Source organism: Carassius auratus, chromosome 9 (genome assembly GCF_003368295.1).
Source record: "Carassius auratus strain Wakin chromosome 9, ASM336829v1, whole genome shotgun sequence".
In the NCBI taxonomy this organism is placed as follows: Eukaryota; Metazoa; Chordata; class Actinopteri; order Cypriniformes; family Cyprinidae; genus Carassius; species Carassius auratus.
The window spans coordinates 5,288,297-5,315,090 of record NC_039251.1 but is presented as its reverse complement, the minus strand read 5'-3'; the positions used below and the strand labels follow the sequence as shown (position 1 = coordinate 5,315,090).

The following is a 26,794-nucleotide window of genomic DNA, read 5'->3' as shown; positions in this document are numbered from 1 at the left end:
TCCTCTCGATGTGGAGGAGCAACGGCTCTACTCTGAGCTCCTCCCGAGTGACCGAGCTTCTCACCCTATCTCTAAAGGAGCGCCCAGCCACCCGACGGAGAAAGCTCATTTCGGCCGCCTGTATCCGGGATCTTGTCCTTTCGGTCATGACCCACAGCTCATGACCATAAGTGAGAGTAGGAACGTAGAATGACCGGTAAATTGAGAGCTTTGCCTTATAGCTCAGCTCCTTCTTCACCACGACAGACCGGTACAGCGACCGCATTACTGCAGAAGCTGCATCCACTTGAGGCAGGAACTCTCCACCAACCTGAAGTGGGCAATCCACCCTTTTCTGACTGAGAACCATGGCCTCAGACTTGGAGGTGCTGATTCTCTTCCCAGCCGCTTCACACTAGGCTGCAAACCGTCCCAGTGCACGCTGAAGGTCCTGATCTGAGGAGGCCAACACGACGACAACATCCGCAAAAAGCAGCGACGAAATCCTATGTTCCCCAAACCAGACACTCTCCGGCCCTTGGCTGCGCCTAGAAATTCATTCCATAAAAATTATGAACAGAACCGGTGGTTCTATCCCCAACTGCCATGAGATATTGCAGAGGCGTGTCAGCCAAGACAACAACCCCACAACATCCAGAGACTTGAGGTACTCGGTGCGGATCTCATCCACCCCTGGTGCCTTGCCACCCAGGAGCTTTTTAACTACCTCGATGACTTCAGCCCGGGTGATGGACGAGTCCTCCTTCGAGTCCCCAGCCACTGCTTCCTCAATGGAAGCAGTGTGATTTCTTGTCTTTGTAAATACATTTGAGGTCAGAGTGGTCAAAATTCTGCTGATTTGTTTTGTCTTGTTTATTTATTGATTGATTCCTTTCTTGAACTGATTGCTATCAGGGGAATTATCACGTCTATTTTAGCTATCTTGTAGTCTTTGGGGTTGGGTTTATTAGCTTTTTTGAGTGAAAGTGTTGGGTGGGTAAATGTACTAAGTTGGTCTCTATACCGATTTATCCTTGTGATCATTTGTTATATGCGTGTACTTTTGGGGTGTGACTGATAGTGTGTTTCGGGTTGTGTTTGTGTTACTCTGTTACAGTTTTCAAAGAGTGATTGTGTGAATTCTCCTCCTTTTTGTGTGTAAACTCTTTTATGGTCCAAGTTGAGACCTTGGCCTTCCACCCTGTGTGTTATTGACTAGGTTTTTAATAAATTGGTCTTAATAAAGATACTTTTGTATGGTGCTCATGTCTCTGGTCCTAATTAGTGCACAAACTTGTGTGCTTTAATTTCATTTCCAAAATTACCTCAAAGCATCTGATTCACACCCATATATATATATATATATATATATATATATATATATATATATATATAGTGCTCTACCAATTGAGCTACAGGAACACCATATATATATATATATATATATATATATATATATATATATATATATATATATATACATATATATATATATATATATATATATATAAAACACAAATCATCGTACTGTGTATCTGTGTACCAGTACGAATGTTTGGATCAGCTCTTCTGTTTATGATCACGTGATCGACTATCAGCCAGTGGGGTCACATGACACTCACCAGCCAATAGGATTGCAGGAGAGCGGCACCATCAGAGATCAGAGGAAGAGCTCCTAAACTCGTTACGTTCGGCTTTATTGCTTGTTTTGTTTCTTATGATCGAATCTAGATTTCCGGTTCCTGAAGCTCGATGTGTTCAGAAGCAGCAGCAGGTGAGATCAAATCTCTTTCAGCTCAAGTCTGCGTTAGATCCGCGGTTATTGAGCTCCAGTTCGAGCTGTTTATTTCCTCCTGACTGACTCACTTTGTGTCGTTTAGTCTCAAGTTCAACACCTCACTCATTTATGGGTTTCTTCATTATAAACGACGTCCTCGTTTGGTTTGTTAACCGCTGCTCGTGCAGTTTAGTAAATAAATCAACAGGGCGAATATCATCAAAACAAGTCCGGCTCATATTTCATCTCAAAATAAATGTGTTATTTCAAGCGATATAGTGTTGTATTAGTGATTTAATAATCATTAATACATCCCGATTCAAACTATCGTTACCACGTGTTCAAAATAAATCAGAATTATATTACTATTCATAAATTATTATACAAATTAATACATGACACCATTTATTGTATTACTTTGTTTCCTTAAGCAATATGTAATCTAATAATAGTAATACATTTTATATATATATGTGTGTGTGTGTGTGTGTGTGTGTGTATTTGGTCATAAGAATTTATACACTGCCGGGTTTTTAAAGTTTTCCCACTTACAAAGAATGCTGAGATCTGTAATTTTCATTGTAAGTACACTCAACTGTTAGAGACAGAATGTAAAACAAAACAAAAAAACAGAAAATCACATTGTTTGAATAATTAATTTCCATTTTATTGCATGAAATGAGTATTCGATCGCCTACCAACCAGCACGAATTCTAGCTCTCACAGAGCTGTTAGTTAGTCTGTAAGAAGCCCTCCTATCCTCCACTCATTGCCTGTATTAACTGCACCAGTTTGAACTTGTTACCTGTATAGAAGACACCTGTCAGCCTAGAACTACACCGGAGGAGCTGGTCAATGACCTGAAGAGCTGGGACCACAGTCTCAATGGTTACCATTAGTAAAAGGAAGAAGAAGGATGAGTACAACCCCAAGAACACCATCCCAACCGTGAAGCATGGGGGTGGACACATCATGCTTAAGGGGTTTTTTTTTTTTTGTAAAGGGGACAGGACGGCTGCACTGTATTGAGGGGAGGATGGAAGGGGCCATGTATTGGGCGATTTTGGGCAACAACCTCCTTCCCTTAGCAAGAGCATTGAAGATGGGTCTTCCAGCTTGACCATGACCCCAAACACACAGCCAGGGCGAGAAAGGAGTGACTCCGTAAGAAGCATTCAAGGTCCTGGAGTGGACTAGCCAGTCTCCACGCCTGAACCCAATAGAAGATCTATGGAGTGAGCTGAAAAGACATGTTGGCCAGCTACAGCCCCAAAACTTGAACGATCTGGAGCTGGCCAAAATCCCTGCTGCAGTGTGTGCAAACCTGGTCAAGAACTACAGGAAACGCCTGTCCTCTGTAACTGTAAACAAAAGTTTCTGTACCGAATATTAAGTTGTATCAAATATTTACTTTAATGCAATAAAATGGAAATTTTATTAAAAAAAATCCTATTAGAATCTGTCTCTCACAGTTGAGGTGTACCTACAATGAAAATGACAGATCTCTCCATTCTTGGTAAGTGAGAAAACTTGAAAAATCACCTGTGTATCACAAGCTTATTTGCCCCACTGTAGATAGATCGATAGTAGGATTTCTAAATAATATTATAATATGATATATTTTTGTGATTGCATGGATTGGCCAATCAGAATCAAGTATTTGATGCGGTGTTATAAATATTTTAAATATTAGCCATATAAGCAGTTTCAGCCACTTGTTTAATAGTTTCAATCACATTTATATTTCATAAGATGACAAGATGTTCTCAGGAAATTAGTTTTGTCTTGCTGGTCAAATTGAACCTCAAAAATAAATTGAATGGAAAGAAAGAAAAAAAAAAGTTTCCATGTAAAAATAATGATTAAGTTTGCACTAATACCGTGCAGCTCTGTGCAGTGTTTCTCCAGCAGGCCTGTGTAACTGTACTGAAGTCGTTCTGTGTGTGTGTGTGTGTGTGTGTGTGTGTGTGTGTGTGTGTGTGTGTGTGTGTAAACTCTGGCTGTGGTGCATGTCGGCTGAATTGTAAAGCACACTGTTGCATGTGATCCAGGACAGACAGGAGCACATGACCGAGTCACCGCCAGCAGCTGAGAGAAAACTACTGTGAGTCTCAAGCTTCATTAGCGCTCAACTCCTCCTCATGTCCAGCATTACTGACCTGTCCGAGTCACGCTAGCTTGACCTGTGTCTAGAGCAGAGACTGACCTAGTGCTGATGAGGATTATAGGTTTCTGTTGTTGCCGTATAGTCATGATGTCGTTTTTGTTTTTACACTAACACAAATGAAAGCATCAAAGTTTTATCAGATACTGGATATTTGAATAAAATGTTGGTTTTATTTTCACAAAAATAGAAAACCCTTTAAAAAGTTATATTGGTTTTTGAATGTTTTTAAAAAAAAATATTACACAGAAATAAAATAATAAAAAATATATTCATTATTTGATGTGTAAGCATAAATTTAATAGAAAACAGAAATAAAACCATTAAAAATGATATCAGTTATTTAATGTATAAACATAATGTTGTATTTATTTACACAGAATAAAACTGAAATGAAACCCTTTTTTAAATTATATCAGTTTTTGGATGTTTAAGCATAATTACATATTTATTTTCACACACACTGACACAATAAATAAATAACCTAAAATAAAACTGTTAAAAATGATATTTGTTTTTGAAAGTTTCAACAAAATGCTAAAATAAAACCTTAAAACTAAACCAATTATTGAATGTTTAAACATAATGTAGTTATTTAAAAAATGTTTAAATTTACATGCTTTACTGGTTATATTTCTGCTTTTTGTGTAAAACCTACATCATCATTATACTGCATACAGAAACATACATCATGGATAATAATAATACCTGAGATGTAATGTGCTGTGTGTGAAGTATTTCAGAAACACATCTCACTTCAGCATGAATAACTGAATACTTTAATAATATATGCAGAAAACCCATTACAATAAGTCTCTGTTGCATAGATCTTAATGTGATTAGTCTAGTATGTCGGGATAATATTTCTCATTTAAGGATTTATGTATTTTTTCTAGGTTTTGAATGATGAGTTATTTGAGGCAGTAAAGGTAAGTGAAACCTACTTCTTCTTTTGAAATCGAGTCAAATTTCTGAATCCGTTTATTTTTAAACAAACTGTTTTACAGAAATGAAACTTGGCTACAATGTTTTATAAACCCCTCTTCACCTGTTAGGACTACATTTGTTCTTCGGCACCATTCTGAGAGCCACATATGTGTTTATTCAAGTATATCAAATATTAACACTTTTACAGGTGTTTACTAAAAGAAATAATATACACAAACAGTCAAAAGTCTGGAATAATTTATTTATTTATTTTATTTTTTACAATATTTTTGAAAGCCACTCGTCTGCTTCCCAAGGCTGCATTTATTTGATCAAAACAGTAAAAATTGTGTAATATTTCTTGGAATTTAATATAACTTTTTTATTTGAATATGTTAAAATGTATTTTATTGTTGTTCCGTGATGCATTTTATTTTTCAGGATTCTTTTCTGAATAGAAAGTTCAAAGAACAGCATTTATTTGAAATAAAATCTTGTGTAATATTATAAATTTATTTACATTCACTTTTGATCAATATAATGCATTCTTGATTATTAAATTGATTATTAAAAGATTTTTTTTTTTACCACAGTCCTTAAACTTTGTTTCCACAAAATACACTCAGAAATGTTTCTTGAGCAGTAAATCATCATATTTTCATGATTTCTGAAGATCAAGTGACACTGAAGACTGGAGGAATGATGCTGAAAATACAGCTGCGCATCACAGAAATAAATTACACTTTAACACAGATTCACACAGAAAACACTTCTTTTAAATAACAATAATTTTTCACAATTTTATAGTTTTTACTGTATTATAGATCAAATAAATGCAGCCTCAGCATGCAGAAAGACTTCTTTTAGCAACATGTGCATTTCTCAAAGGGTTTTATTGGAGAATCATTGTTTCAGTCTTTAAGATGCTGTTCTTCAGTTCACAGGACGTCGTCTACAAACACCATGTCATCTAAATCATCTCTTCTTAAAGTCATTCTCCTGGGCGACGGTGGAGTGGGAAAGAGCTCGCTCATGAACCGCTACGTCACCAACAAGTTCGACGCCCATCTCTTCCACACCATCGGCGTGGAGTTCCTCAATAAAGACCTGGAGGTGGACGGCCGCACGGTCACGCTGCAGATCTGGGACACGGCGGGTCAGGAGCGATTCCGGAGCCTGCGGACGCCCTTCTACCGCGGCTCCGACTGCTGCCTGCTCACCTTCAGCGTGGACGACAGCCAGAGCTTCCACAACCTCAACAACTGGAGGAAGGAGTTCATCTTCTACGCCGACGTCAAGGAGCCCGACAGCTTCCCGTTCGTGCTTCTGGGAAACAAGGTGGACGTGACGGAGAGGCAGGTGACCAGCGAGGAAGCTCAGGAGTGGTGCAGGGAAAGCGGAGGATACCCGTACTTCGAGACCAGCGCTAAAGATGCGACTAATGTTGCGGTCGCGTTCGAGGAAGCCGTCAGAAGAGTTCTGGCTTTGGAGGATCGACACGAGCATTTGATTCCAACAGACACCGTCAACCTGCACAGAAAGCCTCGCAGCACCGCGTGCTGTTAACAGACCAGCTTCATATTAAATGATCCTCCAGTGATCAGCGGCTGCACTTACTCCTTAACACTGGGTTGCTTTCATTGGGTGGCGTTCTTGTGTCTGAACTGACATGCATGAATTTAAAAGATTCTGTGCATTCAGATGTCTTCTATAAATATATATACATACATATAAATCTGTCCTCTGGGATTCGAGCAGGTTATTGCATAGATAGACGGATATCATTTTGTCGTGCATGGGAGTCAAATAGTGAAAAGCAAATGCAATAAATGCACTGCGAAAACCTGCTTTTGATTTCTTGTTTTCCATTAAAAATAACCTCCTTAAAGCACAGCTGTGTAAGATCACTGCACTTTTTTCCATCTGACATATATATTGAATTTAACAAGTCTGTCACATGCAGTTTGATTCTTCAGTAAATGCTTCTTGTTTTAAGGACGTTCATATATTTTACTGGAAAACGAGACTGAAATGCTGATTTGTCTTGCAGTGTGCATTTCATGTGATTTTCTTTTGCTATTACTATGATTAACTAATGCAGGACAGGTGTTCATACACTGTGTGACCATTTCTAATATATATTAACATAATTATGTAGAGAGTGCCAAAAATATACACAGTACTTGTACTAAAATATGGATGAAAATGCACTTTGAAAAGAAGCACTAAAATCTCAATATTGTACATTGTTGAATTGAAATTAAAGAAGTATTGAACAGTACTTGAAGGAATTGTTTATTTGATGTGAGGTTATTAATAGACAACAGTAATCAGCATGCAGATGACAATAATAGGTGTAATTTCTGCAGAAAAGGTAAGAATGTGAAGATAAGCTGGTAATGATGAGTAAAAACGACTGAAACATGAACAGCACAGCTGTATATTGATGCATGACAACAGAAACATGTAGATTTACTAACAAGAATTAACTGATCAGATGCTTCTTCCCAAGAAACTGCACTTTCCTGTCGAAAGCTGTGGAGCGAATCGGTGCGTTGGCTTCATAGAAGGGATTCATTGCAAACTGGGTAAAAAATAAAAAAATATTTTAAAACAAATGCAATGCATTTATATGGCACTGAAATATCACTACAGAATAATACAGATGTTACCTTGATGTACAGATCATACACATCATTAAAGAAGTTCTTGATTCCGTCCTCTTGCCGAATATCATGGAGCATAATAAATCTCATATGTATGTGAGGGTTAAGGAATAAAACATTTAATCAGATGCTTTTATCCAAGTGAAGACAATAGAAGCAATGCAAATCCACCAAAGAGCAATGATATAAAAGTGCTTCAAGTCTCAGCTTAGTGCAGTACACATAGCAGGGTGTTTTTTATTATTATAATATAATAAATAATGCCAAAATAGATAAATACAAAAAATAAATATTTATCAGCCTTAGAAATAAAAATCAGATGGCAGTACCTGGGATACTTTGTTATACAAAAATTGCAAATATAAAATTAACTTTATTTTACTTTATTTCTATAATTTTTTATAAAAAACAATGCAAAGTAGATTTTGTTTTTCAGATTTTCAAAGCTTTATACATAAAAAAATGTATATAAAAAATCTGAGTTATTATAAAACTAAAACTGCTACTTGAAATAAAATACAATTCACCATTTATATAAAAAAAGATTTAACTGAATCTAGTCGAAATCAATACTGAAATATTACAATTACAAAATACTTAGAATTAAAAATTTAATTAATATTTTTTATAAATAAATAATAATTTATTTATATATATATATATATATATATATATATATATATATAATTTAAATGTATAAAAATCTTAATTTAAATTCATATTATCATCAAATATGCTAAATATTATATATACTAAAAATAAAATAGAAATTACAAAAATAAAACCTGATTTATGTGACTGTGTAATAATGCACATGTCTCTGTGTCCTGCAGTGCAGTGTGTGAGAAGGATATGTCCAGCTGTGACGAAGGCAGAGACAAACCACTCGTTGAACTTGTCCACGGTCTTCAGGTACATGTTGTTGGACTGCCACATGTTCTCATCCACCAGATCCAGAGCAGCATGAGCGATAAACTGGTTCAGATGTCTGTGGTCATCCTGCAGCAGCAGACACATCAGCATCAGATCATAACTCTAACATCAGGGTTATTATGATGAGGCTCACCTTTGATTCAGTCTTTCCAGGAGGGAGAAACTCCATCTCAAACACGGGGTTATCATGATGACCCACCATAACGAAATAATAACTCCCCGACATGGTTAATAATCAGAGTTCAGAGCTGTAAACATGAAACCAGCGGTCAGTTATTACATATTAATCTACATAAACACTGATGCACATGTAAACACATCTCACCACAGCAATTGTGACGTCAGTTCGGCGTTTGTTCAGAAATTATAAGCCATCTAACAACACCTCCTTTAAATAAATAACGAATTATGTAAGTCACAAAGCGAATATTGTTGATAATAGTTGAATATAAACTGAACTACAGCAGATGAGGAACAAACACGATCAAGAGTTCCCGTTTCCGGTGCGTTGATCCAGCTGACACAAAACAGCCAATGAGAGCGCTCTGCCATTCTGACGTCATCACGCCGAGTCCGGAAACACAACAGTCTGTTGTCAGTTAGGATTTTTAAAGCGCTGCGGCGCGCGTTGCTAAGAAACAGGCAGTGGCGCATTACTGATCGATTAATTCGGTGGATGTCGATCGATTATCGGTGAATGCTCGTGTTTGTCGGTGAATGGTGATGTCTGGGAGCGGAGAGCAGAGTTTGTCCCCGGATGAGATGCGACAGAAGCTCTATCAGACCTTCAGGAGCCGCGGGCTTCTGGACGCGCTGAAGGTCCGTGTCCTCAGATGACTATTATTATAATAGTTATTATATTCATAACGGCAACACTGTGATGTTTACTGACTTGTGCTCACGCAAAGACCAAAACCCGAGACCTAAACTTGTCTTCTACAGCTATCTGTGTCTCATTCTGTCGTTCTGTCTTTCTGCAGTTTTATGTCTGTTTATCTATCTGTGATTCAATTTATCGTTATTTTTATTTGCCTATCTATCTATCTATCTATCTATCTATCTATCTATCTATCTATCTATCTATCTATCTATCTATCTATACATCAGTCTGTCTGTTTGTCTATATACTCTATCTATCTGTCTGTTTATTGTCCTATGTATCATTGAGTCTCTTGTTCTGTCCGTCGATCTATCGTTCTTCGATCTGTCAGTCTGTCTGTGTCTGGTCAGTCCAGGAACAGCCTGCTTCATCTTCAGCTGTAATCTAGTCATAATCCAGTGTGTAAGATCTGGAACAGGATTGAACACACTGAAAACCTTGTATAATCACACTGCAGATGTGTATAACCTGCAGGCCTCACAGACAGTGTCCTCCTGCAGTACGGGTTCAGTCAAGTGTTGTGTGTCTGTGGTGTGTTGTGCAGACGCAGCTGAGGAATCAGCTGATCCAGGAGCTGCAGCCGGCGGCGCTGAGGAGAGCAGACGCTCACTCGGTGTTAGTCACCGCATGCAACAGCGTGATCGTCCATCACCTGCGGAGCGTCGGCTGCGACTACACGCTCTCGGTCTTCCTCCCTGAGTGTGGGATGAGCAAAGACAAGGTGATCCACATGACTTCATACTTGCTGTTTTACGATTCTGCTGCATGATTCCATCACCAGGCTGTTAGGAAAACGCTCGTGAAAAACTGTTTTTGGAACTCTATTTATTAAATAAAGATTAGGAATAAACCTCATGGAAAACAATACACTAAAAAGCATGATTTGACCCATTTAAACCAAGACCAGATCTTGTTTGTGTTGGACTTGTGTAGGTGTTATCAGCCAGAGAGCTTCTGCAGCTCATGAAGATCAGTCCTCACACACCGCTGTACAGATCTCTGGTAATAAAACTCACATTTCTTCAGTGTATGTATACATGTGTTTGAAGTAGTTAATACATTTCCCTATTTCTGGTTCTTTCTCATTCGGGCAGGCGTCGGATGTTCAGAAGGGACAGACAGGTACAGGACGATTATACAGCAACGTTTTCCCTTTGTTTCACCGTGAGATACTGACACTGCTCTCTGTGATGAAGATGAGGATGATGGATGTTGTTTTATTCCTGCAGGTTTCCTGATGAGTCTCTTCACAGAGCTCACTGAACATCACGTTTACAGAGACTGCTGCGATGCTTCGACCCAGTGCACCTCTGTATCAGCTCATAAAGAATCACTCGGTACGCCTTCGCTTCTGTCCAAACTCCTCAGAGTCTGAAGAACACCCAGCATTCACAAAGATCAACACGTGTTCATTTATTAAACATTACAGCCTTCAAAACAATGCCAACAGTGCTCATAATAGTTTATACAAGTAAATGAATAGACCCCTTTTAAAATTCAACCATTCTTTTATGCTCACTAATGCAGCTTTTATTTGTATATAACTAGAGTAAAACTTATGAAATATTGTTACGGTTTAAATATCTGTTTTCTGTGTGAATCTGTATTAAAGTGTAATGTATTTCCTCCAGTCTTCAGAGTCACATGATCTTCAGAAATCATGAAAATATGATGATTTACTGCTCAAGAAACATTTCTGATTATTATCAATGTTGAACAGTCGTGCTGCACAATATTTTTGTGGAAACCATAATACACTGCCATTAAAAAAGTAAGTTTTAAAAAGAAAAACAGAGAAGAAATTTATAAATTGCTCAAAAGTCAAAGTAGAGACTTGTATAATGTCACAAAAGATTTCTATATCAAATAATTTTAACTTTCTGTTCATCTGTGAATCCACAAAAACAAATTTATCCACAAAAATATTTTGCAGCACAACTGTTTTGAGCATTGTTAATAATCAGAAATGTTTCTTGAGCAGTAAATCATCATATTTTCATGATTTCTGAAGATCATGTGACACTGAAGACTGGAGGAATGATGCTGAAAATACAGCGGAGCATCACAGAAATAAATTACACTTTAACACAGAATCACACAGAAAACACTTGGTTTAAATTCTAATTAAATGCCCAAATTTGTACAGTATTTTTGATAGTAGAAGAGAAGAGCAGAAGACAAATCCTTCAAAAACATAAACATTTTTTTAACTGGTTATGTGTTTGTGTTATGTATGTGCCACTGTGAGGACAAATACATATTATACATAGTCATAGTCATATTAAACATAAGGAAAGAGTGTAACAAACTGTGTTCTTCATCCTTGTCTGTGGTGAAGTTGAGAAGCTGCAGCTGATTGACGAGGAGTATGAAGTGCTTCGGCACAGAGGAGACCGCTGGGGGTCAGTCGAGGTCAAGCTGGCGGAGTACAGGAAGGAGATCCAGGAGCAAGCACAGCTGGAGCTCAAAGCTAAGGTCCGACTGCGTTTATCCCCTCATCCCTTTCCATTGTGACAGCGCTCAAGATCTCAACCGAGCGTTTGTGCCGTCCTCACACAGCTTCAGCACTTCATGGAGGTGGAGATCACGAAGGTGAAGAGAGACGAGAAGGAGGCTTCACGGAGAGAGATCCTGGAGCTGCGGCGAGAGCTGGAGAGAACGTTTGAGCTGAAGTCTGAGGCACTGATGAGCCGAGAGAAGAACGCCATCGAGAGGCTACAGAAATCACAGGAGGTACTGAGTCTCAGCTCTGTCAACCAATACACGCATAACACAAACACATCATGACATCTCGAACGGTTCACTTGATCCAGATCGAGGAAAAGGAGATGTATGCTCAAAGACAAGCCCTGCTGAAAGAGATCGAGTCTGTGCGGAGCCGAGACATTGAGCTGAAACAGAGGATGGAGGCCTTCGACAAGTGAGTACAGCTGCTTATCTGAACCAGAACATGCGTGTGCTTCTTTCACTGCGGAGGAGTACTAGCATTACGAAACGACAACTGAAAGTGCAATAACAAACTAGATTTATTATTAAACTAACACTTAAATAAAAAACTAATATATGACAGGATCGCATAACAGAGCGACTAAAATGTAATATGAAATTAAAATTAAATGAAAAAAAAAATATTTAAAAAAATTCATATTGATTAATATGAAAATTTAAAAATAAAAACAATAATTTTACTTCTTGAAAAATCCTCTAATAGTATAGAAATCATACTAAAATAAGATGATATCAGCTCTGATGAGTTTCTTTCAATGTGTTATTATTTTTTTCTAAAACTATTAAACATGTTTTTAGTTATTGAAATAAAGCTGATATAAAATAAAATATCAATGTTTGATGAATTTGAACTAAATGAACATTTAAAATGTTGCCTTGGCAAATAATTGAAATTATTGAACTAATTAAAAATTAAAATAAAATAAATAATTAAAAATATCATTATTATATTATATTATAATAAATAAAATATTAAAACAAATTACAATTAAAATGAAGTAAAATAATAATAAAGTAAATAATAAAAAAATAATTAAAAACATGATAAAATCGCATAACAAATCTACTAAAGTTTTACCTAAATTAAATGAAAATATATTTAAAAATAGGTCATTCAAAATCTGAATAAATACTATAAAAGTATATATTACTCAAATATCACTGCTGTCAGCTCTGAAGTGGAGGAAGTGTTTACTTCTGAAGCTGACAGTGTTCTTATAGGTCATGACCTTTGACCTGAACAGATCAAGGAGGATGAAATCCCTGCTTCTCTTTTGACTTGTTGACTTGAATGTTTTGTTCATAATATCATGTATATAATGTTTGATATTATAATATGAATATAGTATTTTGTGGTAATGATGCAGAAGCTGTAAGCTGCATGAGGAGAAGGTGAAGACCATGGAGGATCTTCTGAGGAGGAGAGAGCTGTCTGTGAAGACCTTGGAAGACACGTTTGACCAGAAACTGAAGAGCGAGTTAGAGAAGTAAGTCATCAACTCCATGAGTCCAGCAGGTGGCGCTCCTGCTATTATCCTGCTATTAAAACAGCTATTATAACTAATAATATTTTTCATCAAATAAAGACATTAAAAAGTCTTTGCATTGTGTGTTTTTGTAAAGTGAATGAATGTACAGTTGAATCATATTCATAGATGTCATCATAATCTGTTTTAGATATCAGCTCGAGCTGAAGGAGGATTACACGAAGAGAGCCGAGAAACTGACCGAAAATGAGCGAAGGATTAAAGGTCTGAGTTTAGAAAAGACAAATATAACTGCTACTGGATCCAGTCTTCTATTGATCCTGTTGATGTTTTCTTCTTTCATTTGCAGAAGAAACGCTTCGTCTGCAGAAGGAATCTGCTCTTATTGATGCGAAAGCAGAAGAGCATGAGAGAAGTGTATCAGAAGTGAAACGTCTGCTGGTAAAACTGCTCCCATAATCCATCTGTACTACAGTAATGCCTGAAATGATGATGTTGATGTGTGGTGTAGATGGAGCTGGAGTCGTCCCGAGCGCAGGCGTCTCTTCTGACCCAACAGAACGAGCTGCTGAGAGAGAGACTGGAGAACATGAGTGACTATCCAGCGCTGAAGAGAGACGCTCAGGAGCAGCAGATGAACATCAGACTGCTGAAGGAACAGCTGGAGGACAAGCAGCAGGAGAACCAGAGACTCAGACGAGGTCCAGCTCCACTTCCTCTCTACCTTCCCAGCTCGGTGCATTAACATCATTACAGGAGCAACCCAATAAATTATCAGAACTAGGGCGGGCTAATAAATATCAATCATCTTATTGATGCGTCTTCAAAACGATTCAAAATATATATATTTTTTTTTATGAAAGAAGACTCTCCTGCTCACCAAAGCTGTATTTATTTGGTCAAAAATTTGTGAAATATTTTTACAATATGAAATAGCCATTTTCGATGTGAAAATATTGCAACTTTTCATTCATTTGTCTGATTCAAAACTGAATTTTCTTACTTTTGTGTTTTATCTGAAATGCAATTCTTTATTGACATAAGCTTGAGTTGTTTAACTTCTCAACTTATAAAATAAAAAATAATATTAATAATAATAATAATAACAACAACATTATATATTAAATTAAATTAAATATATATAATGTGTAAACCTTTCCAGTTTTAAAAAAGATTAGACTTTTAGTTAGAGTTAGAGTGCAAGTTTAAAAAACAACAACAATGTTTTCCATTCAACTTTCAACAAGCTTATTGCTTATTCTCAAACTGTCAATCAAATTCAAGTGTGTTTATGATTTGAAAGAGATTTCATTTTTTATGATTTGGCCCTCATAATCGATTCCATTTATCAGTAATGTTTCGGCAGGATCGAGATGGTAAAAAGTCTTCTCGTTTCCAGCCAATTTGTTTGTCTGTCTATTCTGAGGAGGAATAAAACCAACAGCAAACATTTACAGACTAAATATGCAAAACTACGCAGAGTATGAGTTCTGGGAAAGATGCTGTTGTTGAAATCAAGTTTGAGCAGTTGAGTCTGAAATCTAACGGGGTCAAACAGGGATAACAAACACAGAAGTGGTCTGTGTGGATGTGCTCCGCTTCTTAATTTGGCTCTTTTGGCTGCAATTGTGCATTTGCTGGGAAAAAGAGGAGCGCGGGGGGGGTGAAGGACAGAGGAGCGCTTCAGAGTTCGGCTTGTTCAACACACCCTCTGTTTCTCTGTAACACTGCAGGATCCTCACTGCACAACACTCTTTCAGGCTTTTTGCATTATGAGCTTAAATTAGATGCACAATAAAGTCAGGTTTTAGCAAAAGTTGTAAGTGTAATGTGTAACAGGTTTGTGTTTGTCGTTCAGAGCTCAGCGCGCCGTCTAAGGAGCAGCTGGCACTGCAGGCCGAGCTCAAGAGACTGGAGACGGCACACAAACTGGACCAGGAAGACTTAGAGACGCAGAAGAACGTCTTACACACACAGCTGCAGCACGAGGTCTGTCCCAGCGGCGTCTAGAGCTCCTGATGACATCATTCCCTCAGTGAAGAAACATGACTGTGTTTCACTTTAGATTTAAAGGGGAATCTCACTACAACTCTCAACAAGAGGACCTTTAAATCATTTTTTTTTTGTACTTTTTCAAATATTTTTATGTTATTATTATTATTATTATTATTATTATTATTATTAAAAGTGTAAGATTCAGATGAATTACAATAAAACATTGGGGGAAAATTACATATTACAATAAGTTTTAATATTTGATTGAAGTAGTAATAATAATAATAATAATAATATTATTCAGATACACAGATGTATTACAATACTGAGGATTTTGGGGGAATTATACATAATAAAATAAATAAAAATTGTAATTAAACATTAAGAATATGATCTTTTAAAACAAAAAAAGGAACAAATAAAAAATCTAAATTACATATTCAATACATAATAATAATAATAATAATAATAATAATAATAATTACTCGAAAACAATAATTATTAATAGTAAGTATTTTGCGGGAAATTATATTAATATAATATAATATATTATTAATAGCAATAACAAAAATTATTATTATTATTATTAATTCTGTTATAATTATTATTAATTATGTTATTATAATTATTATTATTAATGAATCTGTTAATAATAGTGATAACAACATATTCAAACGTGAAACATTCAGATCACAATAATGATAATTTTAGGGAAATGCTGGTAAAGTTGTTACTTTTTAAAATATTTTATATTAAATTGTAATAGTAATAATAATTGTTTATCGAAAGTGAAACATTCAAAAGCATTGCAAAGAAATATGTTTCAGGGAGTGGGGGGTGTAAAGATATATATATATTTAATTGATGTCATTTTATTTGTTGAATGTGACTGTGATGTATTTCCTGTCTCATCTGTGTGTTTGCTGGCGGGTGTGGTTCTCTGTCTGTAGGTGCAGCAGTGTGTGCTGTTGAAGGCTCAGCTGATGGAGTGTGAGGAGCGGGTGAAGTGGATGAACGCTCACACTGAAGAGCTCCAGCTCCAGCTCCAGCAGACACAACAAGGTGCACACAGCAGGCCAGCGAGTCTGGAGAGTCTCTGAAACCTCTAGAAGGAATCTGTGAGCTCATGCTGTGTTCAGTTTAAAGTAAATGTGTCTCCCTTATCTTCTGGGTGCCACCATGGTCACATAACGTTATACGATCAGATCTCTGCTAAACAGGAGTTTCAGGGTAGGAAGTCTGCTTTTCCAAGTTGGACTTTCCTCATATTTAGTGGAACGCAGCATCAGCCATTACATTACATGTTTGATTATTTTGTAAGTTTGATGGTTGCACTGAATCAGACATTTAGCATCTTTTCTTATTCTGTGAATGAATGCCTTTCATATGAATTTGCAAGCTTAAAACTTGCAAACGTGTATTTATTTCATGCAGGGTTCCCCCAGCCAACAAAAGCCTTGAAGCCTGAATACACATTTCTCTAGCTATGCTTAGTAACTTAACATTTTTAAACAAATCATTCTTTAGTAATTCTTTTCAATCAGTCATTTAAACCACTTCACAGATGTTCCTGAATGAATGTCATTTATGGATTCATTTGGGAATCTTTTTTTTTAGTAACTTGATTTCAAACCACCTCACAAATCATTCTGAATAATTCATTTGGGAATCATTCTTCAGTAAGTAAATTTTTTTTATTTTACTTTCGAGTTGGATATAAATCTTTTTAAACATTTAATTTTCTTAATGGTTTCTCATTCATTTTCCAACTCCTCTTCCAGTAATCTCAAACAGGCAGGAAGGTCATGTTTGTGGGAACCCTGTTCTTCATCAGTGTTTGGTGGTTTTGGCTTTCCTCTCTCTAAACTCTTTCTCTCCTCTCTTCTATTTGCCGTGTTGTTCTGTGATCGGAACAGCTCTGGAGAACGAGATCCTCCGCAATCCCAAGCCTTCCCTGGTAGATCGTTCTGTTCTCAGTTTGATTCCTGACAAGCTGCTTCCTCCTGACTTTTACATAGACACGGCTCTGCTCAGAAACCCCAGAGCTACTTCTGACACTAATTTATCTGAAGCAGGGCCGGCCCTCAGGGGCCCGTGGCCTGTGAAGCGTGACTCTGAGCTGGTAAGCAGCGCTCTGGCCCGGATACGAGAGCTGGAGCAGGAGGCCGAGCGTCTGGAGGAGGCTTACAGGAGCCACCAGCACCGAGCCACTCGAGCGTCTGCTGAAGATCTCACACCTCCCAGAGTGACCTATAGAGCACAGCCCAGGGTGAGCTTCACTTCTGCAGGATGTCCTGTTGAGCAGGAATTCACCAGAACCCCATCTCCAATAGAGAGAAACCCGCTGAGACTCATCTCTCCTCCAGCCAGACGTCTGTCCTCCACACCGCTGAGCAAACGCGGAGCAGACGCCGATCACGACGCTCACGCATTCACACAAGGTCTGTAAAATCTGTTTCTGGTAGTAATGCACTGGCGTTTTGGAGGGAAGAAATCAGTCAGATTTTATTAACACTACTCCAAAATCACTTTTTTAACTTTCGCCAACTTCAACTTAATTTTATTTAAAAAATATAATTAAGTAGGCTGTACAAGTAATTTCAACCTAAATCATATCAAACTGACTTAGAAAATTTAGTTGAATCACATTTATCTTAAAAAAAAAAAAAGAATATGAGTCACAACATCTAACTACTGGGGTGCCTCAGGGCTCAGTTCTTGGACCACTCCTCTTCTCTGTCTACATGACATCATTAGGTTCTGTCATTCAGAAACATGGCTTTCCATACCACTGCTATGCTGATGACACTCAACTCTACCTCTCATTCCATCCTGATGATCCGACGGTAGCTATTCACATCTCAGCTTTTCTAACAGACATTTCTTCCTGGATGATGGACCATCACCTTCAACTCAACCTTGCCAAGACAGAACTGCGTGTGATTCCAGCAAACCCATCGTTTCATCACAATTTCACCATCAAGTTAGGCACATCAACCATAACTCCTTCAAAAACAGGCAGAAACATTGGAGTTATGATTGATGATCAGCTGACTTTCTCAGACCACATTGCTAAAAACCCATCTCTTCCATCTTTATTTGACGCTCTTACTCTAGCACTCACTATTAGGATTCTGTTCTTAAAAAAAAAACCTTGCACTCTGTTCATTTATTGACTGCTTGTTTTCTTAAAAAAAAAAAAAAAACTAATGCTGAGTTCACACTGCACGATTTTAAGCCGATTTTTCACCCACCAACAAATTATGTGAAATTGCGGACAAAATCCCGAAATCGGAGGCAAATCGAATCTCTTTCACACAAGTGACAATCACAATCGAAACAAGCACAAACATTTGCCTGACCAGCCAGAGCATCAGCATAACGTTTACTGCAATATTATTTAGCTACAACTCTCTTTCAAGAACACCCAATCCTACAGTAATCCTCCAGTTATTTACCAACACAAACTAATTGGCACACAAAGTCAGAATGTAGCATGTTCATTTTAAAACCGCTTGATTCTGGAAAAGTGTTGACTGGTATATGGTAGATGTGTAGGAAGCCTGTAAAAGCAGTGTTTGTGTGTGTTTGTCCCAGACTCTGACAGAGCGGCGCTGGTGTTCCCAGAGAGACAGATCTCACCGATCCCTGCAGGAGAAAGCCTCTGCTCCATCAGTCCTCCCAGCAGCCCCAGGATGAAGAGCACCACTCGCCACAGCCGCAGGTCACCGCTCTTACATTAGCTTTCACATTTATTTACCTTTAGAAGGGCACTTTGTACAGCTATTCGTGTATTAGTTCAGTTACATCAACAAAAGCTTTTATACACTGCAAATGTGGAAAAAAAGCTTGCATTCATAAATCAACAGAAACGTAAATGTAAATGCAAAAAAAAATAAACATTTCATGAAAAAATCTTTGATGCAACATGAGCAGATCTAAATGCAATTTCACTGTAGACACTTTGATTCATTTTTATATCTCACTTTAATCACAAAAGCTGTTTTCCCCCCTTTTTTTTACATTTTGGTGGCATTTTTGCCCCAAGCCAAGCTTAAAACGATTCTAAAAAAAATGCAAGCAAGATAAAAATATATACATGCTTACAGACAGTTTAAACTGATTCACAGGAGTGAGTCAAACAAATCATACTTCTCAAATGTATCCGACTTCTCAAATGAATCTCGAATTAATCAGACTTCTCGAATGAATCAGACTTCTCGAATGAATCAGACTTCTCGAATGAATCAGATTTCTCGATTGAATCAGATTTCTCAAATGAAACCGAGATTGAATCAGACTTCTCGAATCAATCTGATTTCTCGAATGAATCTGCTTTCTCGAATGAATCAGATTTCTCGAATCAATCTGATTTCTCGAATGAAACCGAGATTGAATCAGACTTCTCGAATGAATCAGATTTCTCGAATGAATCTGCTTTCTCGAATGAATCAGACTTCTCGAATGAATCAGACTTCTCGAATCAATCTGATTTCTCGAATGAAACAGAGATTGAATCAGACTTCTCGAATGAATCAGATTTCTCTAATGAATCTGCTTTCTCGAATGAATCAGACTTCTCGAATGAATCAGACTTCTCGAATCAATCTGATTTCTCGAATGAATCAGACTTCTCGAATGAATCAGACTTCTCGAATCAATCTGATTTCTCGAATGAATCAGACTTCTCGAATGAATCAGATTTCTCGAATGAAACCGAGATTGAATCAGACTTCTCGAATCAATCTGATTTCTCGAATGAATCTGCTTTCTTGAATGAATCTGATTTCTCGAATCAATCTGATTTCTCGAATGAAACAGAGATTGAATCAGACTTCTCCAATGAATCAGACTTCTCGAATGAATCAGATTTCTCGAATGAAACAGAGGTTGAATCAGACTTCTCGAATCAATCTGATTTCTCGAATGAATCACTTCTCAAATGAATCAGATTTCTCAAATGAATCAGACTTCTCGAATGAATCAGATTTCTCAAATGAATCAGATTTCTCGAATGAATCAAACTCTCTCTTACTCACAAGACAATCAAGGTCATCATTAGAAAAAGTGATGGACAAATGTGCATTAAAATATCCTTATTTCTATTGTAATTCTCTTTGACTTCACAGTCCACCCAAGCTGCAGGAAGTCATCTCCAGTTCCTCCGAAGCGTCGTCTCCTCAGCCGGAGAAGATCACGCTTCACGATCTGACCGACCCTGTGCCATGTACACACTCCTTTCTATTTCCAGTTTATATGAGAATTACCCAGAATTCAGCAAATATCAGAGTTTAACATGTCCTGGTGAAGGTTTGATGTCAGTAAGATGTAGAGTGGTGTTTGTAGTTCTGGTCTTCTGGTGTGTTTGATCTGCGATGATCTGCAGAAACTAAAGTAGATCTGGTGTGTGTTCAGTGCTGTCTGTGGATCAGGAGAAACTCCAGGAGTCACACACAGGTGAGACCCTCATCTGACTGATCATGTGACCGATGCTCTTCATCTGGCCGTGTGTCATGAGAGTGTGTGTGTGTGTGTGCTTCAGATGAACATGACGCAGCTGTGGAGGAGGAGGAGAGGAGGAGAGAGAAGATGAGGGAGAGCGAGAGAGAGAGAGAGGAGGAGCAGGAGAGAGAGGAGCGAGAGCACGAGACCATTAACATACAAGTACAGATTTGAAATTATGTTTGTATTTTTAGATAGTTTTCATTTTCATTTGAGTTTTGTCTGTATATTAGAGTCATTGTGTTTTTATTTTTGTCTTTATTATAACTTTTTTTATTTATCTGTATAGGTTTTAGTTTATATTTTTTTGTTTATTTCTTTTAACCTAAACTAAACCAAAATGAGAAGGGTAGCCATGACAACTAGCTGAAATATAATAAGTCCAAGGTTATTTCAGTTAATGTTTATTTCACTAATATATATGTATTTCTAATTATGGTTTTAGTTTTATTTCAGCTTATTTCCGCTAAATGCAAAGGCAACATTTCTCATTTTCTACAATATTTTGTTGTATTTTATTTAATTTTGGTTAATGTTTTTTCTAATAATACAACTTTATTATTGGTTTATATGTGTGTGTGTGTGTGTGTGTATGTGTGTAAATATATACTATGTATTTTTTCAACTTTAACATTTTTTTTTTTACTTATTTTCATTTAAGTTTTAGTTTTTAGTACTTTTTAAAGTTTTTATTTTATTTTTATTAGGTTTTTAAGCTTTAGTTTTAGTTATTGTGGTACATCAATCTAAACTAAACCAAAGTGAGAAATAAACTAAATTTTTATTTTCTTTTTTTGTCTCATTTTCATTTAGTTTAAATGAAATAAAATATTTTTCTAAAATGTTTTAACTTCTTTTTTTTTTTAAGTGATGAATCTTTTTTATTGTTATTGAAGCTATAGCACAAGTTCAGGAGTCTGATGATTGATAAGAGTCATCTGTTGTTTGATCGATTGACTCTCAGACGTCTGTTTGATCTAACGACTCTTCGTCTGTCAGGAGGATCAACATGAGGAACAAGCTGGAGACCACAGAGAGGGGACAGAGGGTCATGTGACAGTAACCAGCGCAGTGATTGGAGGAGGAGCGGAGGAGGCGGGACCAGGAGCAGATGATGTGGCCAATCCGCTTCACAAATACATGATGATGCTCATGCAGGACAAACAGAAGCAGCAGGTACACGGACATCATTTCAGCATCACAACACACAGTTTGTCACCAGATTTGGTTTATTAAATATATTTTAGGATTACTTGTCTGTCCTTCCATCCATTTAGCATTTGTAGATATTTGTCCTGACTGTATGTGGTTGTGTTTGACACCACAGAGCTCAGCTCAGGAGGCGTCAGAGAAGCACAGTCTGGAGGAGTTTGAGTCTGAGAACGAGGAGCGCAGGTAACACTGTGTGTGTGTGTGTGTGTGTGTGTGTGAGACACGCTTCATTACAAGTCTTCCTCTGTTCTGCAGTGTTGAGCTGATATCACACCAGGAGCCAGACGACGACTTCTGGTGAACAAGTCCCCGTATCTTCACACTTTATACAGAAACCTTGAAATACTAGCTGGAAAATGAATTGTGTGAATGAGTGTTTTTATCAACTTTAATGCTGACTTGAATAAATTTAGTATCTTTTGTTAATGATCTGCTTTTGTATTTGATTCATAAGAGCTGTTCGATCACTGCAAGACTGAGAATATTATAAGTACACAAATGCTGAACATAATGACACATGATTAAAAAATCAATGATCAATGATTTGAAAGAAAGCTCAGTGAGTCTCAGAAAGTCTTTTATTCAGGTTTTATTTGTGTATAAAATACAATCGCTGGTTTGAAGGCCTGAACACACGTTCAGCGTCTCAGTTTGGGGCAGTTTGTGTGTTCACAGTTGATCAAGATTACCAGAGTTAAAGCCTTCAAAATACATGCATAATACATGAAAACACTGTGGGAAATTAATAATAATAATAATGAAAAACAAGAAAGTCATGAAGGTCTTGGGGCTTATAAAAGAGTATAATATAAACCGTTAGGACAGAATATTTTTTTTCTTTTCTTTTTTTTAACCGCTGTAAACACTAAGGGAATCCCCTAAAATGAATTATTAAAAATATTGGTAGACTATAAGGTTAAAAAGACAGTATTATACAGTATATGAACACATTACATGGACTAAAACTCTAGGAAAACAAAGCAGATTATAACATTAAACTCTGGTAAATACTGCTGATGTCAATACAGTGAGAGTCTGTCCTGCTCGAGTCAAACGATGAATGAATAACAAGAGTGAAAAAAAAAAGCAATTTTGTCAGTATTTACAAATGCACATTTTGTTACTGTTGTTGTATCCCTCCCAAAAAAAACATTGAAAATATTCTTATTATTTTTGCTGGTCATAGAGTTCATATCACACCGATGCAGTTTGAATGCACTATTAAAATAAAATAATTCATTAATCAAATTAAAATAATAAAAAAATAAAATAAAAGCTGAGCAGAAAAAGTTGGGTAAAAGCCTCCAAATCTCGCTACTTTCATACAAACAAGTATAAAGTGTTTCCAATCATGGTAAGATTTGTAGTTAAAAAGGATTGCATTACAATAATTACAATTGAAAGAGAATTACAAACCACTCTTCTGTAAACATTCATTTGATGTTCATCTGGAGGCTTCAGTTGCTCATGTTTTGTCATTCTTCATTCTTCATACTTGTGTTGTTAATAGAGTGATGTGAAGTGACCAGGACAGTAATCTGACTCCGATCTGTGATGTGAGGTAGTGTGAAAACCTTCTGCCTGACTTGCAGTTTTGTGAGAATATTGCAAGTTATACACTCATAATTGCAGGCTTTTGTATCACAATTCAGACTTTATATTTCACAATTTTAATAGTTTTTTTTTATTTTTATGTAAGACATTTATCCCATATTGTTCAAGTTTGTCTCCAATTATGACAATTTTTCAAAGTTCTGACATTTATATTGAAATGTTTTTAGTGTTTTTCTTAAGAATTCAGACTTTTTCTCAACTTGTATCTTGCAATTTCAACTTTTTTTCTCAGAAATAAGAAATATTTGGGAATAATAAATTGTGATTTTTCAATTTTGACTTTTTAAATTCTGTTTTTTTTTCTTAATGAATTATATATTGCAGTTTGTTTTTTTACTTGTAATTTTGACTTTATATCTTGCGGTTTTTATATCACAATTTTAACTTTTTCTCAAAATTATGATCTATTTTTCTGAATTAAATATTTTTTTCTTACAAGTGTATATTACAATTTCAAGTTTGCATCTCACAATTCAGACACAAATCTCCAAATTTTTTGTTGTTGCTATAGGAAAAGAAGTAATTAAAAAGGTAATGCTATTTGTTTAATTTTTTTACCTCACAGTTCTGACATTTTTCTCTTCATTGCAAGTCAATATCTCACAATTTGAACGTTTCTTTTCAGAATTGCAAGAAAAAGGTCAGAATTATGAGACAAAAGTCAGTTTTTATCCCATATTGTAAACAAGCTTCCATCAGATGCCACTCTCTGAAACAAACATGCTAAATCTTGTAGCATAATGTCTTCTGTTCACATACTATCTCCAGCACATATCGCACATGAACAAACCCAAACATTCAGAGACAACCAGACCAATTTACTTCAGAAGGATCCTTCCATTATTAATCTTAAAAAAAAAAAAAAAAAACTGGGAATGCTTTAAAATTTTGAGAGGATGCAAAACATGTTTATAATGCAAGTGCATGTTATTTTTCATAAGAATGTAATGTAATGTCAAATAATCATGCACTTAAATTAGATTCATGTTTATGATGTTTTAAGGCAAATCTCATCTGGGTTCGAACAGAATCTGATTTGCATTTACATTTAGTCATTTTGCTGACGCTTTTCTCCAGTGCATAAAGCGATTAGCATGTGCATTAGTGCAAGGTTTGAGCTTGACCAAGGGCTGAGGAGAGCGAGAGATGTGCACAGACTGCGGTGAGTTAGTGAGTTAGGGCTGTTAGTGGTTTGGGTGGCAGTGTTAACCCTCCTTACGAGTAGGAGTTGAGGCACTCTTTGGAGCGCGACTGGATGTCCTGCAGCTCCCGCTCCTCCTTCATTTTGATGTCTTGGTACGCATGCAAGTGACTGGCGTCCTTTAGGTAGGCCCAGTTTGCAGAAAGGATCATTAGGTAATGGATCTGTAAGAGAGGGGCGAGGTGATGCCCGTCAGCAGGTCAACAGAGCCACACACACACACACAAACACACACACACACACACACACATTATAAAGGAATAACTCCTCCCTAAATCAACATATACTCACACTCAAGTCGTTTCAAACTGTGTGCTGTTATTGCTTAGACAGGTGCAATATAATTTAACATTTCTGCTTTAAATAAACAATAGTGAACATTTATATAAATCTTTATATAAATCTATATCTTTGCTCATTTTCATTTAGTTTAACTTGACCACTAAAACTTAACAATTTCATTTAATAATAATTAAAAATAAGAAATAAATATTTATAAAAACATAAACACATTTAAATTATATATATATATATATATATATATATATATATATATATATATATATATATAATTTAATATATATATATATATATATATAGAAATAGAAATAAGAAATAGAAATAAGAAGTAAAATAAATATTTCCCATTTATTTTACTTCTTATTTCTAACTTTTCAAACTTTATTTAATTTAATTTCTGTTTTAGTTTAATACATCAATTTAAAAAAATACATTAATTACATAATACATTTAACTTAATGAAATAAAGTAACTAAAACTACAATTACTTAAAAACAAAATAAGAATAAATTTAAAAATTAAAAAAGACAAAAATTCTAAGTTGTTTTGTGTTTTTGTCATTTTTGTTTTCTTTTTTGGAGTTAATTATTTTTTTTTAAATGTATCCATTTATTTTTATTATAATTTTATTTTCTTTAATTTTAGTTATTTTAGCTAAATAAACACCTTTTTATATTTTATTTCATTTCAGCTAAAATTGGATGAAAAGACGAAAATAGTTTTGTAGTAATTGTAATTATGTGATATTTTGCTACATATATGAAATAGTCATCATAATTGAATATTCACAGGATTTCTGAAGCGAATTCAAGACTGAGAACGCCCTTAAAATAACACATCTCTTGAATTCAAAAGTAGAAAAGCATCACAACACATGTCTTCTGAAGTCATGTGATGTTTTGAGCAATAATAAACGTCTGAAACTGAAAGAGCTGTTTTTGTGTAGCAGCACAGTTCATAATAACAGCACAAGCTTTGAATCAACATCGAGTGAGTAAATGTTCATTTCCAGCCAGACTATTCCTTTAGAGCACAAACAACTACAAACCAATGGACATTAAAACATATTGAGGACACACTGATATGCAGAGGACGCTGGGGTGCGAGGGAACGAGAGGCAAAGCCAAGCTTGAGATGAGGGTTAGTCTGAGAAACACACACTGAGAGCCCAGACGAACGCTCAAGAAACACCACCCAGGATCATTTGAACACAAAGAAGGTTTATTTTGATCAAGGAACAACTACAGGCACCACAGTCCTAGAGGAATATTAAATCAATCATGGAAGATAAAGCATGCAATCTGAATGTTAAGGCAATAACGCTGGTGTAAAACAACCAAGAGTCACATTCACAACAAAAACATTGGACCTTTCTGAACATGTGCTCACTCTCAGCTCATCTGAGATCAGGATGAGTTTGTTTCTTCATCAGATTTGGAGAAATGTAGCATTGCATCAGTGTCTCATCAGTTAATGCTCTGCAGTGAATGGGTGCCGTCAGAATGAGAGTCTGATAAAAGCATCTCAATGCTGGATTTGTTTTGTCTTCTTCAGATGTTAACTGATGGACTGGAGTGCTGTGGATTATTGTGATGTTTTTATCAGACTCTCATTCTGACGGCACCCATTCACTGCAGAGCATCCATTGA

The 26,794-nt window shown here is 36.3% G+C and overlaps 4 protein-coding genes across 8 annotated transcripts in view; 2 read left to right on the top strand and 2 right to left on the bottom strand.

The window, feature by feature from the left end:
- The first annotated feature begins 1,597 nt into the window (after nucleotides 1-1,597).
- On the top strand, nucleotides 1,598-7,128 carry rab9a (RAB9A, member RAS oncogene family). Of its 3 annotated transcripts, none has more exons than XM_026271076.1 (4): nucleotides 1,598-1,753; nucleotides 3,808-3,860; nucleotides 4,817-4,849; nucleotides 5,785-7,128. In XM_026271076.1, exon 4 carries the CDS (start codon nucleotides 5,811-5,813, stop codon nucleotides 6,411-6,413), a length of 603 nt encoding a protein of 200 aa, XP_026126861.1. In that variant the 5' UTR covers nucleotides 1,598-1,753; nucleotides 3,808-3,860; nucleotides 4,817-4,849; nucleotides 5,785-5,810; the 3' UTR covers nucleotides 6,414-7,128. The 3 variants fall into 3 exon arrangements, with proteins under 3 accessions (XP_026126861.1, XP_026126862.1, XP_026126863.1); XM_026271077.1 differs by having other exon boundaries at nucleotides 1,602-1,753; nucleotides 3,786-3,860; XM_026271078.1 differs by lacking the exon at nucleotides 3,808-3,860 and having other exon boundaries at nucleotides 1,602-1,753.
- Nucleotides 7,122-8,959, bottom strand: trappc2 (trafficking protein particle complex subunit 2). The gene is made up of 5 exons (XM_026271079.1): nucleotides 8,772-8,959; nucleotides 8,580-8,694; nucleotides 8,368-8,512; nucleotides 7,520-7,605; nucleotides 7,122-7,431 (listed from the first exon to the last, which is right to left on the bottom strand). The coding sequence occupies exons 2-5, from the start codon at nucleotides 8,670-8,672 to the stop codon at nucleotides 7,333-7,335; spliced, it is 423 nt and encodes a 140-aa protein (XP_026126864.1). The 5' UTR covers nucleotides 8,673-8,694; nucleotides 8,772-8,959; the 3' UTR covers nucleotides 7,122-7,332.
- Nucleotides 8,960-9,008: 49 nt separating this feature from the next.
- Nucleotides 9,009-22,786, top strand: ofd1 (OFD1 centriole and centriolar satellite protein). 2 transcript variants are annotated; one of them, XM_026271072.1, is made up of 22 exons: nucleotides 9,009-9,265; nucleotides 9,871-10,047; nucleotides 10,260-10,328; nucleotides 10,421-10,448; nucleotides 10,556-10,663; nucleotides 11,665-11,801; nucleotides 11,886-12,059; nucleotides 12,140-12,246; nucleotides 13,202-13,321; nucleotides 13,512-13,585; nucleotides 13,671-13,762; nucleotides 13,833-14,022; nucleotides 15,180-15,310; nucleotides 16,267-16,378; nucleotides 17,392-17,757; nucleotides 18,914-19,040; nucleotides 20,446-20,543; nucleotides 20,732-20,773; nucleotides 20,859-20,980; nucleotides 21,818-21,994; nucleotides 22,146-22,213; nucleotides 22,286-22,786. In XM_026271072.1, exons 1-22 carry the CDS (start codon nucleotides 9,164-9,166, stop codon nucleotides 22,329-22,331), a joined length of 2,667 nt encoding a protein of 888 aa, XP_026126857.1. In that variant the 5' UTR covers nucleotides 9,009-9,163; the 3' UTR covers nucleotides 22,332-22,786. The 2 variants fall into 2 exon arrangements, with proteins under 2 accessions (XP_026126857.1, XP_026126856.1); XM_026271071.1 differs by having other exon boundaries at nucleotides 17,233-17,757.
- Nucleotides 22,787-24,394: 1,608 nt separating this feature from the next.
- The window catches only part of gpm6bb (glycoprotein M6Bb), a 31,474-nt gene continuing 29,074 nt past the window's right edge, over nucleotides 24,395-26,794 (bottom strand). For both annotated transcript variants that reach the window (XM_026271069.1, XM_026271068.1), the window contains exon 7: nucleotides 24,395-25,009. In XM_026271069.1, the coding sequence (XP_026126854.1) occupies nucleotides 24,860-25,009 (150 nt within the window). In that variant the 3' untranslated portion in view covers nucleotides 24,395-24,859. The remainder of the gene's footprint in view (nucleotides 25,010-26,794) is intronic.

Excerpts from the sequence above, each read along its gene's own strand:
- rab9a (XM_026271076.1), top strand. The coding sequence starts at position 5,811 with ATGTCATCTAAATCATCTCTTCTTAAAGTCATTCTCCTGGGCGACGGT.
- trappc2 (XM_026271079.1), bottom strand. The coding sequence starts at position 8,672 with ATGTCGGGGAGTTATTATTTCGTTATGGTGGGTCATCATGATAACCCC. Across the intron at positions 8,513-8,579 it reads CTGGAAAGACTGAATCAAAG|GATGACCACAGACATCTGAA; the intron begins GTGAGCCTCATC and ends CTGCTGCTGCAG. Across the intron at positions 7,432-7,519 it reads TGTATGATCTGTACATCAAG|TTTGCAATGAATCCCTTCTA; the intron begins GTAACATCTGTA and ends TTTTTTACCCAG.
- ofd1 (XM_026271071.1), top strand. The coding sequence starts at position 9,164 with ATGGTGATGTCTGGGAGCGGAGAGCAGAGTTTGTCCCCGGATGAGATG. Across the intron at positions 12,060-12,139 it reads GGCTACAGAAATCACAGGAG|ATCGAGGAAAAGGAGATGTA; the intron begins GTACTGAGTCTC and ends CACTTGATCCAG. Across the intron at positions 12,247-13,201 it reads AGGATGGAGGCCTTCGACAA|AAGCTGTAAGCTGCATGAGG; the intron begins GTGAGTACAGCT and ends GTAATGATGCAG.